Genomic DNA, 12,448 nt, shown 5'->3' with positions numbered 1-12,448 from the left:
CTTGGAGTCAGCCAATTCTCCATTAAGCGTCACCATTTGGTTCAGAATGCTGCCTGCCTCTTGACTGGTATTCATAAGAGGGAGAGTATAACTCCTACTCTGGCATCCCTATATGCTGGCTCCCTTTACATTTTGAATTCTATGACTCCTTTTCAAAAATGAAGTCCAAGATGGCACCCGATGAGGCAGCCGTCAGTACGTGCTTCTTGCCTTGGTTTTTTAAAATTGTTTTTGTGTTTTCTTGTGTCACTTTGAGTTGTTTTGCATCGTGCGGAACGGATACGGATTGTTTTTCAGCATTTTTGGCCACAACATTCATCAAGGAAGAGACTGCTGAGCAATTGCGCCGTCTCGGCAGGACAAATCTGCCAGCACTGTTTTCTTATTGGGAGGAATGTCGCTGCCATTTGACTGTCATTGCTGGACAGCTGTGGGACGTTTGGGCTTTTTTGCGCCTGTAATGGGCAGCATTTTCACAGCCCCGCTTTGTTCAATGGAAAGGTCGGTGCTGTTGGACAGTCTGCGGCTGGTTGGATGAGAAGAAAGCACGTCGGCGCTCTATGTATGTGGAAATCGCAGCTTGGAATTGAAGCGGATTTACGTGAGACAGGAGATGTGAGACAATCGCTTTTCATAATTTAATGCTACATCTTTGACTTTGCTTTCAACATTTAGCTTGACGCAGACATGCACATTCCACCATGACGTCCCTGATCCTGAAGTCTGCAGAAAAGACACTATTTGAGGTACCAAGAACTAAGCGCAGCGGAACGTTTCCACTTTTTGGAATGACACCCCACTGAATGTTCAGCAAGACGCCCTTGCTGCTCATCTTTAAAACTCATCTTAAAACTACTTCTTATTCTTTAGCAATTGATTTAGTATGAGACTTGATTTTAGTTTGATTGTTTTTGTGCTTTCTACTGTCTTTGTGATGATTGTTTTATTGTTTGTTGTATGCATTATTTTTGCTCTATGTACAGCACTTCCTATACAGCGTTGGTTGTTTTCTATTAAAGTGTTCTATAAATACAGTTGAATTGAGAAAATTGGCTTGTTCCACCTGGCATATGAGGACTAAAATATCCTTAAAAAAGGATTCCCAAGGACTGAAATAGCACAGTGCTGTTTTTTCAGTGAACGTAGGATAATGGAACTAAATATCACCCTTCATCTTATAGTCTCTATAAGATGAAGGGTGATATTTTACTTTTATGGCTCTCTTAGTCAAAAAGGTTCCCGACCCCTGTTATAGAGCAATAGCAGGTGTATCTTGCATCATGTGTTTGCCCTCGGAAACAAAAGTGTCTGTTCTGCAAATTCATGCTGACTCATTTGCACTGATGCAACACCGGCCCAGGATTGTACCACTTTGTTGTTATGGAAATGGAACCTTCCCAAGTATAACTAGGATGGATGGAATACAGAATGTGCGGTATTTGTTTTTTGTTTTTTTGTGCTGTTTTAAGCCCTGTTTGATTCGATATGAACAATGATTGATACAATAGCCCAACTCGGCTGTTTTTGGAACAGTAAAAGTCAGCTCTACCTTGTCACCCATTAGTTTCAGTAGGAAAGTTACTCTGGTAATGCTTGTCGAAGAGGTATTCATGATTATGCAAAGAAATGTTTTTGTAGAGAATTTGAGATTCAGTTAACAAAAACAAAGTTATAAGCTTTGGGACTTGTTTCAATCCGCGACAAAACCAGACCCTGACAAACAATTTGGTATATTTGTTCACTTACCGACCAGACAGGTACAACATGTTCATGAGAGAATCAAGATTACACAGCAGCCCACAGCACCCGAAGCAAAATGGAGGATGGGAGCCTTTTTACATGAAAAATAATGAAATTAAAATGAAAGATATCGGTATACTCTCCGCTGCTTACTGCTGTCTGCTGTTTATGATTTCTCTATAATAATGATCAAAAATGACTAGCAAAATAAGAAACAGACCCATATGCAACATTATATTTTTGTTGTTGTTTTTGTCTGCGGAACGGATACGGATTGTTTTTTAGCATTTTTGGCCACGATTCATCAAGGAGGAAGGAGACTGTGCTGAGTGGTTGCGCCTTTGCGGCAACATGAATATGCCAGTACTGTTTTTGAGTGGGAGGAATGTCGGTGCCATTTGACTACCGTTGCTGGGCAGCTCTGGGACCATTGTGCTTTTTTGCGCCTGTAATGGGCAGCATCTTCACAGCCCCGCTTCGTTCAGCGGAAAGGTCAGTGCTGTTGGACAGTCTGCGGCTGGATGGATGCATGGCTTGAGGAGCCCGCGATAAGAAGAAAGGAGCATCAGCGCAGAGCGCCGATGCGTATGTGAACTGTCGCGGCTTGGAATTTAAGCGGATTTATGTGGGACAGGAGATGTGAGACAATCTCTTTTCGTCAAAGGATGCTACAGCCATTAAGAGCCCAACAATGTGGAATTTTTCTAAATGATTAGTTTGATTAAACAGCATACAACATCCAACTGTCAAATGTCAATCAAATACCCAGATGATACACAGAGCTTTGAAAACAATTGTATTTTACATGAACAAAAAACAGCTCAATTATATCGTCACAATTCGGAACTAAATTTTCAGTCTTTGCTCGTATTTTAAGCAATTATTTTCAAACGTATATTCTCTGTTGTGTAAATTCTACAGTTTCCATTTACAAGGATATTAACGTTCCAAACGATTCCACTTTTTATGTCTTTAATAAAGAACAGTGTCCCTCCAGCACGTCATTGTATGCCCCGTTTCCTCTGACGTCACGTCCAAGGCTTCATGGCATAAATACTGGTGCTGCACGCCCAAGCGGGTCACTTGAGCTGCGAGTAAAAAGGACGTCTGTCGCTGGAGCTGCCAGTACGCACTTGCTTTGTTGATATTTTTGCTCTTTACAATTATTTATCGTGAACGATGATGAACGGCCAGATGAATGGTTTTCACAACTCAGTCATTGACGAGGACTGCTTCTTGTTCACCTCGGAATCCGTCGGAGAAGGACATCCCGGTAAGTACGCGCTGACCTTTTAGCCCACTAGAATACAATCAGCATACGGATGCGCGGTCGTTTTATTTTCGACCGGTGTTTTACTTTTAAATCTAATAAATGTATATTTCTCTACTCGCGTGGATGCTTGCTGGGGAAATGAGGGGCCGGTCGGCGCTCCCAGGCACACGCGCCAATCGCTAATTTGCTAATCTTTGCTCAAACAGCTCTTCGGATATGCGTTTTTCGTACGTAATTTATAGGTTTTAGTCATCGAATGTGTATTACGGGTCTCTATTTTTTAAACCTAATTTCTTTCCCCCGAGATGGGGTTGAGTAATCACTACGTCCACTCTTGTCGGTTAGGTAAGCAGCTAACAACGTGGGACGGATTGGGAGCTTATTCTGTGTTTCTGGTGCTTAAATCGCTTGTTTTAAGCAAAAGTTAGTAATTGTGTTTGTATAGCGCCCATTTTGCGTGAGCTATTTGAAGACGCACATCGCATATCTGAGTTCTCAACTGAACCCGAGCGAACACGAAGCCGATGAGGGATCAATTTCAGGATTTAGAAAAACGACAATATTGGGCGGCCATGTGCCTCGTCTGGATTGCCGGCTAGTTTTCTGTAGGCCGCCACCACATGTGCTCGTGTTTGAAATGGCGACTCTGACTCGTTGGGCTTCCATACCTGTCAACCTTGTTAATAGCTAATAGCTGCCCTTATAAATGATTACAATTCCCGTATAAAAGTTGTAGTACGCCGTACATTATTTGAAATGATATAAAACGTGAACACACGCGTTAAAAAAAGAACGACAGAGAAAAATATGGCAACTGCAATAAATTTTGTGAATAATAAAAAACTTTATGCGATGAATGTCGGTAAATAATTAAGATAAATATAAAAAATACCATAGCTCTGTCTGAATACAGGAACATTGATTTTACTAAATCAGATAAGTGGTTCGCAGCCATAAACGGGATGTTGTGCTCCGCAAAAAAAATTGCAGAGGAGAATTTCAGCATTCGTGACATTGTGGGATGCCGCTGGATCAGCACTCGATACGAAGTGTTTGGTCAATGGAACATGAGACTTGCTTTTGGCTACATTTTCCACGTGTCCGGCAGTTTTAGAGTGGCTCTTTATATCGTAAAATCCACTTGCAGCAACTTTTACATACATTTTACACGGAACGCAGAATGAAAACTGAGGACCTTTTGTCGACGATCTTATGCATCCAGCGTATTGACCTTGGAGACTCTCCCATTCTTTTTGGTGGGGACCCGATCCTAGAGTTTTTCTCTTCTTAGTTGGCAGTTCTCCCATGCTTACTTCTACGTTATTGTGGCGTCACACATGCGCACCGCGGCGCTGACATGTATACGCCTTTGAAGTGCGTTTGATGTCTTTCAAGTCAGCTCACTCATCCCCGCGCAGGCCAAGGGTATATAAGTAGCGCGGGACAGAGAGATCGGGGGAAGAACCACTCGGACTCTGACACGCACGCAGACTCTCAGAGACCCGCACAGCGTCGGACTGAGTTCACAGCACAACTCACGACTCAACGCCACGATCAAGCTGTGGGACACATCACAACTGCGTGTCACTTGCGTGGGAGCTCTGACAACGAACCAACTTACGATTAAAGAGAAACATCAAACTCTTCATTATAACGAGTTGATTCCTCGATTGCAAGACAAATGCCGGACTTTAAATACGGAAACGGAAATACAAAATCAAACGAAAACAATGTGAGGTGCATGCACATATCATGCTTCATCAACAAAACCTCGATAATTGCAGATTTTTATTTTCTCGTATAAAAGTTGTTCTATGTCGTACACAATTCAAAATGATGAATAAACGTATAAAATACGGGGAAAACGTACAGGTTGACAGTTCTGGGCTCCTATTGAGCTTGTGCTTTATCGCAACCGTGTAATTGAACTTATTTTCAGACAAAATCTGCGATCAAATCAGTGATGCTGTCCTTGATGCTCATCTCAAACAAGATCCCGATGCCAAGGTTGCTTGCGGTAAGTCGATCGAAGCCTTACTTTCCATATAAACTATTTGCGAATTTGCGATTTTGATTATGTCACATTTCCTGTGTGTTCCAACAGAGACTGTTGCCAAGACAGGTATGATCCTGTTGGCAGGTGAAGTGACCTCACGAGCTACAGTGGACTATCAGAAAGTTGTGCGGGACACTATTCGCCAGATCGGCTATGATGACTCTGCTAAAGGTGGGTTCTGTATGTTAAGATGTACTTGGATACTTGATTCGAGACTGCTGTTGGGCTGGAAACCTGCCTTACGGGTTGGATTATTTCCAATGTTCATTTCTCAAATTTGTGGTTTCTGGCTTTCAAATGAATTCAGTACAAAAATTAGCGAGTCACTCGTGTGTTGGACATGTGCCTTTTGCTCGTTTCGTTTCTTAATGATGTGTGTACCTTTTGAATGCAAAGCTCAAAGTGGATTGGCAACTAGGGCGTTCGCTACCCACGGGAGAGGGATTAACTGCCTTTATTTATTTTTCCTTTGACGACACCACTGATTTGACTGCAGCTCACTTGTGACACAAATTGTGGCAAAGCAAAAAAAAAACAAAACACCCAGGACATGGCTTGTAATGACACGCTCAGAAATGTGGTGACTCATAGACATTTCTTTTAGTATTTAGATTGATCTACTTAATATTAATTTCTTGCCAATGCCAGTAATGACACGCTCAGAAATGCCTCTTGTTGTTGTCGTCAATTTTGTCCTCTTTGGATCAGAGCCTTGGCATTGTTTCTGTGTGCAGGCTTTGACTACAAGACCTGCAACGTGCTTGTGGCGTTGGAGCAGCAGTCTCCCGACATAGCTCAGGGAGTACACGTTGACCGCAATGAAGAGGACATTGGAGCTGGGGACCAGGTCAGTTTGTTGTTCAAAGATTTTGTTATGTTGGAATTGTACGTGAAGACAACGGGGTTGTTTCCTGTGGACCTCACTTTTAAGGGCTTGATGTTTGGATATGCCACTGACGAGACCAAGGAGTGCATGCCACTCACAATTGTGCTGGCGCACAAACTGAATGCCAAGATGGCTGAGCTCCGACGCAATGGCACCCTGCCGTGGCTCCGACCCGACTCAAAGACGCAGGTAGCTATCTATTCCATTGTTAGAGCACTGAGATTGTAAAACTTTCCACAAAGGCTAATGGAAAGGAGAGGGTGGCCATATTATCTTGATGCTAAAAAAATATTCAAGGAAAACACGTGGCTTCAATGTTATGACAAGAGAAAGACCATGCATTTTTTTCTTTGGTAACCGAAGTGATGGTCCAATAGTCTGCTCTGGCCCACAAATGATCCCACGACTGACCCCACAGATTAAAGCTATTATATTGGATTTGATTAGTCTTTATTAGTCTCGCGTTGGAGTGGCCTTAAAGTGTTGCCCTTTCAATGTTTCCATCATGAAATGGGTGTCAGTCAAGGCTTACATGAACTCTTGCGGTTGTCTTTGAGATCAGGAGTCACCCTTGATTCCTCTGATAAAGATTGCAAGTACATGTTTTATTGTGTCGTTAAATGCAGTGCTGCAACAGTCAAAATGTTTTAATACTATTTTTTTTCCAATTAATCTGATTCAAAACTTTTAAATATCCAATCCATTTAAAAACTGCACATTTGGAATTGGTATAGCACAAAAGTGCACAATCAGGTTGCTTCATGAACATTCTAAAGCGCTTCTCTCATTTCATTTTATGGTAGAATGTGTCACCTGACCTCAGAATACTGAGTCAGTGCAATTTGGAAGCTCTTTTACGGAGGCTTAAAAATAGTCCAAAATAGCTTTCTATAAGGGGTTAATTAACACTGTAGTTGAAATTGACTGATTAAAAAATGCTGCGTTATAATTTCAATCGTGTAATTCATTGCCAAAACGCATTGATTTTCTCCCTTTGTTATTGCCGACTAATCGAATTGCTTGTTCTGTAGCCACAAGGGGACACAAGCCAGTGTCTTATTGTGCCGGTCCCAAGCCCAGATAAATACAGAGGGTTGTGTCAGGAAGGGCATCCGATGTAAAAGCTTGGCCAAAACAAACATGCGAATCAAACCTCTGAAGATGGAGGACTGATTCGCTGCGGCGACCCCTGATGGGAAAAGCAGAAAGGAAAAGAAGAAGTCTCGCAGTGGAGAAATTTACATTTCACAGCGGCAAAGTGATCAGAGTCCTTTTCACCAGTGGATCGGGGACGTCATGGTGAAATGTGCACATCTGCTACGAGCAAAATGTTGACAGCAAACATGAAGCTGTAGCATCCATTGACGAAAAGAGATTGTCTCACATCTCGTGTCCCACGTAAATCCGCTTCAATTCTAAGCCGCGACAGTTCCACATACCCATTGGCGTTCTGTGCTGACGCTTTTGTCTCATTACCGGCTCCTCAACCCATGCATCCATCCAGCCGCAGACAGTCCAACAGCACCGACCTTTACGCTGAACAAAGTGGGGCTGTCTAAATGCTGCCCATTGCAGGCGCAAAAAAAGCACAATCACCCACAGCTGTCCAGTGATGACAGTCAAATGGCATCGACATTCATTCAAAATCAAAAACAGTGCTGGCATGTTTGTGCTGCCAAAAAGGCACAACCGCTCAACACAGTCTCATACTTGATGAACGGCGTGGCCCAAAATGCTAAAAAACAATCCATTCCACGCGACGCATAACAACTCAAAGTGACAAAAGAAAAGACCAAAAAAAGCAGGGGCCCTGAGAGCAATTGCTGACAGCTGCCTCGGGCGCCATCTTGGACTTCTTATGTACATTTAAGATGAAATAAATCTCTTGTACCTCGTTCCAGGTTACCGTGCAGTATCGTCAGGACCGTGGCGCCATGCTTCCTGTGCGTGTGCACACAATTGTCATTTCTGTTCAGCACGATGAGGAAATTTGCCTTGAAGAGATGAGAGATGCGCTGAAGGAAAAAGTCATCAAGTCTGTTGTTCCCTACAATTATTTGGATGATGACACCATTTATCACCTGCAGCCCAGTGGCAGATTTGTCATTGGCGGCCCTCAGGTAAGAATGCGGAATTCGGACTGGTTGGAACTTGTGCGTAGCCCCCCACTCCCCTCCTGATTGCTGTCGTTGCATTCACAGGGTGATGCAGGACTGACGGGGCGTAAGATAATCGTCGACACTTACGGCGGGTGGGGGGCTCACGGCGGCGGAGCATTCTCTGGCAAAGATTACACCAAAGTGGACCGCTCTGCTGCGTACGCTGCACGTTGGGTTGCCAAGTCTCTTGTCAAGGCCGAGCTCTGCAGGAGGGTGTTGGTTCAGGTGTGTCGGCTGAACTGCCAGATAGTCTGATTAAGCTTCCACTCGTCTTGTAATGCCACATGTCTCGTGTGGCGTGTCAGGTCTCCTATGCCATTGGAGTTGCCCACCCTCTCTCCATTTCCATCTTCCACTATGGGACCTCAAACAAGAGTGAGCGGGAGCTGCTGGACATCGTAAGGAAAAACTTTGACCTCCGTCCCGGGGTCATTGTCAGGTAATGTGTGACCGACGCCGCCGGCTGTTCGCTGGCATTGGAGCTTCCCGGCTTCCTTGCTTTTATTCCTTTCTCTGTGTGAGAACGCTGCTCTTGGCATCATGGCACTACAAATGAGTTTAGTCTACTGTTAGCTTAGGGTTGTATAATATCAGCTCAGAATGAGTTTTTGGAAGTTGCAGTTACCACACGTTGTTCACAGGTAGGTGTGGGAAGTGACAAATTGTATTTTCTCTTGACGTTGTTTTCCGCAATGGACGCATATGTTTGTCATGACAGCATTCGGCTGTCCACTTGCCATCAATGCAAGCTGAGTGCAAAGTGGTTCTCAAAAGCCCGTCACAGACTTTGGCCTGCATGAGATTGTGTGTGCATCATGCGTGGTTGCCGCTCAACCTGTTGGTTATGTATTCTAGGGATCTGGATCTGAAGAAGCCCTTGTATCAGAGGACGGCGGCCTATGGCCACTTTGGCCGTGACTCCTTCCCATGGGAGGTTCCCAAAAAGCTGAAATACTAACCCTGTTAAGCTTTTTGCCCCCAGGCTTGTTGGTGTATACTACAGAGAAGCCTCCAAGATTCGGGGGGTGAAATGCCCTTTGCTGCCTCTCTCTCTCTCTTCCACCCTCACCCTCGCTTTCTCACAAATGATTCATTTTTATTTTTTTGTTTCCTAACTGACATCAAACGTTTTATAACATCTAAAATATCCAAAACACACAGGCTGATATTTTTATTCAAATGCAAAACACCAATAAAAATGACTTAAAGTGTGCTAAAACTGCAACAAAATGAGCTGCGAATTGGGGATTTTCAGAAAGTCCCGCCCCCAGTTCGTGACATCACGCCAGGGTGCCTTGCCTTGCTCCAGAATCAAAACAATGGCTTCAGAGAGTTCAGATTCAGAGGAGATGCTTTCTTGCTACTCATCCAGTTATGAATATAATTCAAATAGTTCTGAAGAGAAAAGCATAAATGTTTGCAATTGATGAAAGAAGTTCTTCCGTATCAATTTGAGCCATCTGGACTCCAATGTAGTGCCCAGAAAATGCACAAGATGGCGCCCAAGCTCCGTTGGAAATGGGCTGAGTTGTCTGCTTGGAATTTGTGTCAACTTCTGTATGGTGTTACCGCAATTTGTAGTCTTGGTGCAACACACAACGATTCACCATCGCGTTATTTATGTGTTTTCCTTTTAATATCGCCATCAACACGATGTTTTCAGACCAAACAAAGTAACCAAAATGCATTGTATGTCGCTTTCTCGGTCAGGGGCATTCCTGACGTGACGTCACGTCAGGAAGTCATTATTATTGGTGTTTTGCATTTGACTAAAAATATCGGCCTGGGTGTTTGGGGCATTTTAGATGCTATAAAACGTTTTTCTGATGCCAGTTAGGAAACCAAAAAATGGTATCGGTTGTCCTTTAAAGGTTCCAAGAACCTTCTGTTTCTTGTTACTGCGCTAGTGCAAAAGTCGCTGCAGTTATCGTTGAAGATGAGTCTCGTCGAGTAGTCATGGGCAAGTGTTGGTTCGTCCTTCTTTAGTTGGCCTTCACTCACTGGTGCTACTACAAGAAGAGCGTATATGGCCTGCCAAGTTAATCTTCATCTCATCATTTCGGAGGATCCTTGGATCTTATTGAGCAACATTCCTCCTCGCTCAATCTGGTATAAATGTTCCCTCGCCCGCTAGTCTTGGTTTCTTGTTGCTATAATTGATTATTTTCTTTATGGATGATGTTCAGTGGCACAATGAAATGGAAATGCTGTCACTTTTAACAAGGAAAAAAACCCGCTATGCATTACTTGACCAAAAGCTACCAAATGTTGCACTCTCAAGCCCATGCACCCTTGCAGATCTTGGTCATTTTCTGACGTTATACAGAGAAGTCAGAGGCTGCTATGTCATTGCTTTGGTCTGCAGAGGTGTTGGGTGTACTTGATCGTAATGAAACATTTGAATTCAGTTTTTGAGCCCCGCATCCCTTTTTAACATTTTTGTTAGGAAACGTGATTTGGCCTCATTGACTCCACCAGAATACAGATGGGAAACCTGGTTTCCCATCTGTATTCTGGTGGAAATTGTCAGTCTTATTGGATATCCAATGTCGACACTATTTATTTGTTCTCTGGAGCTCAGCGTGGATACAGAGAAGCTGAACTTTCAGAAACACTTGATTACTGAATCTTGAATTCCTCTTGAGTTGATGGTTTGTTTGTGCGAGGTTCCAGGGTGTTGTACAGAAAAGCTTTGGTTCACCTCGAACACAAACGGTAAATGTTTGACTATTTTGTTTTTTCTATTTTTTGGGGCTGCACAAATATTTTTTAGGTGCAGTGGATGTCTCTTTTCCCCATTTTAAATAAAGCATCTGCAAACTTTTTGGCTCTTCCCAATCTTCCATCAGTATGATGGCAGCATTTGGTTGGTGTAGTACAGAGAAACCAACCGTGTTTACATGGCCATCCAATGTAGTGCTCTTATTGCAGGTAATGTGTACATGTGCCTTTTCTATTTCTTCTCCCCCTTTGCTTCTCTTCCACGCCCCTCACACAAAATAATGAGATTCTGTCAAGAACCGACAGCTCTTTCTGTAACATGTTTAGATTAGACACTTCCTTTGTGCTGTGTAATAAACAAGATACTTGCAACATGCAGCGTCTCATTGTTTATATTTTTGTGGGGGGGGGGCTGTTTTTTTTGGGAGGGGGTGTTTGTGTACACTGTCAATCACCTGTATGTAATGCTGTCAGACATACTGCCAGTGTTTATTTTTACGACAGATTTAAAAGCTTTTGAGCAAAGGCATTGTTGAGGCCAAAAGTGACGGACACAGAACTGAAAGCCTCCTGTTTGATCTCCATGCGCTTTGATATTAGGTCAGAGTAAGCGCTGCATTTACCCATTGCCACAAGAGTTACAGAAATAAATCAACCTTTTCATGCGAAAGTTATTTTTTTACAAGCATGGGGCACCCAATTCTTGTATTTGTTTCTTGTTTTTCTTGTATTTCCGGTGTCACTTCCTCCAAGCTGAAACAATGTTTCTGCATGGAGAAAGCATCTTCCCAAAGAACACATTTAATATGTGAACAAAAGAAATAGTCCCTGTATTCACATGGACCTGAGGTCACAAAAGTTGTCAGGGAGAAACCGGGCAACAGCTGTGGTTTGGGCTCGCTATTTTCTCTTTTGTAGCCTGAGAACTTCTCTGATTTTTTTTTTTCTTTTAGTCTAGGTCATGGATCGTTGAGACAAAGATGGTGGTTGCTTCGCCCCCTCAGTGAGCAGAATTAAAACACATAAAACTGCATTTCAGTCATACTATTAAGGTTGAGATCGCGCAGTGCATACATAGTGTAGGATAACATCCTAATTAGTGTGAAGCACTGCCACTGGTTTAATTCTATCCAGTTGCATTTACACCACCTGTCGAGAGTTTCTGTAATTCCAAATATTTCAACAAGTCATGGCTTTGGCTCTCATAGAAATCATTCCTCAATGAACCTCTGGACATTGACATGATTTTATATATATATATATATATATATATATATATATATATATATATATATATATATATATATATATATATATATTTGTGTGTGTGTGTATTTTGTTTTTACCTCAGGGGAAAAAAATGGCAGTTGGTGCCTCCAGCTCAATTCCATTTGTCTACCGTAGCCATGATTCTATGCACTATATACCCATTTAGTTTATGTAGAATGATAATTATGGGAACTATGGCAAGTCATCGAAAGTAATTAATGTGACACCAGAGCCCATTTTTGCAACATGAAAACTACAAATGGTCATGCTTTGACCATGTTTTATTTTTCAGACAGATAGACCCACGAGACGCAGTTATTCAAAGCTACTTCAAACAAAATGCT

General features: G+C 42.7%; 1 protein-coding gene across 1 annotated transcript; it reads left to right on the top strand.

Moving 5' to 3' along the window:
- The first annotated feature begins 2,799 nt into the window (after window positions 1-2,799).
- Window positions 2,800-11,211, top strand: mat2ab (methionine adenosyltransferase 2Ab). Its single transcript, XM_088994450.1, has 9 exons — window positions 2,800-3,013; window positions 4,953-5,030; window positions 5,118-5,240; window positions 5,804-5,916; window positions 6,001-6,144; window positions 7,857-8,075; window positions 8,157-8,339; window positions 8,420-8,553; window positions 8,970-11,211. Exons 1-9 carry the CDS (start codon window positions 2,920-2,922, stop codon window positions 9,070-9,072), a joined length of 1,191 nt encoding a protein of 396 aa, XP_088850576.1. The 5' UTR covers window positions 2,800-2,919; the 3' UTR covers window positions 9,073-11,211.
- The last annotated feature ends 1,237 nt before the right edge of the window (window positions 11,212-12,448 follow it).

Source organism: Hippocampus bargibanti, linkage group LG04, assembly GCF_051943395.1.
Source record: "Hippocampus bargibanti isolate YZ-2025 linkage group LG04, ASM5194339v1, whole genome shotgun sequence".
Classification (NCBI taxonomy): Eukaryota; Metazoa; Chordata; class Actinopteri; order Syngnathiformes; family Syngnathidae; genus Hippocampus; species Hippocampus bargibanti.
This window is presented reverse-complemented; position numbering and strand designations above follow the sequence as displayed.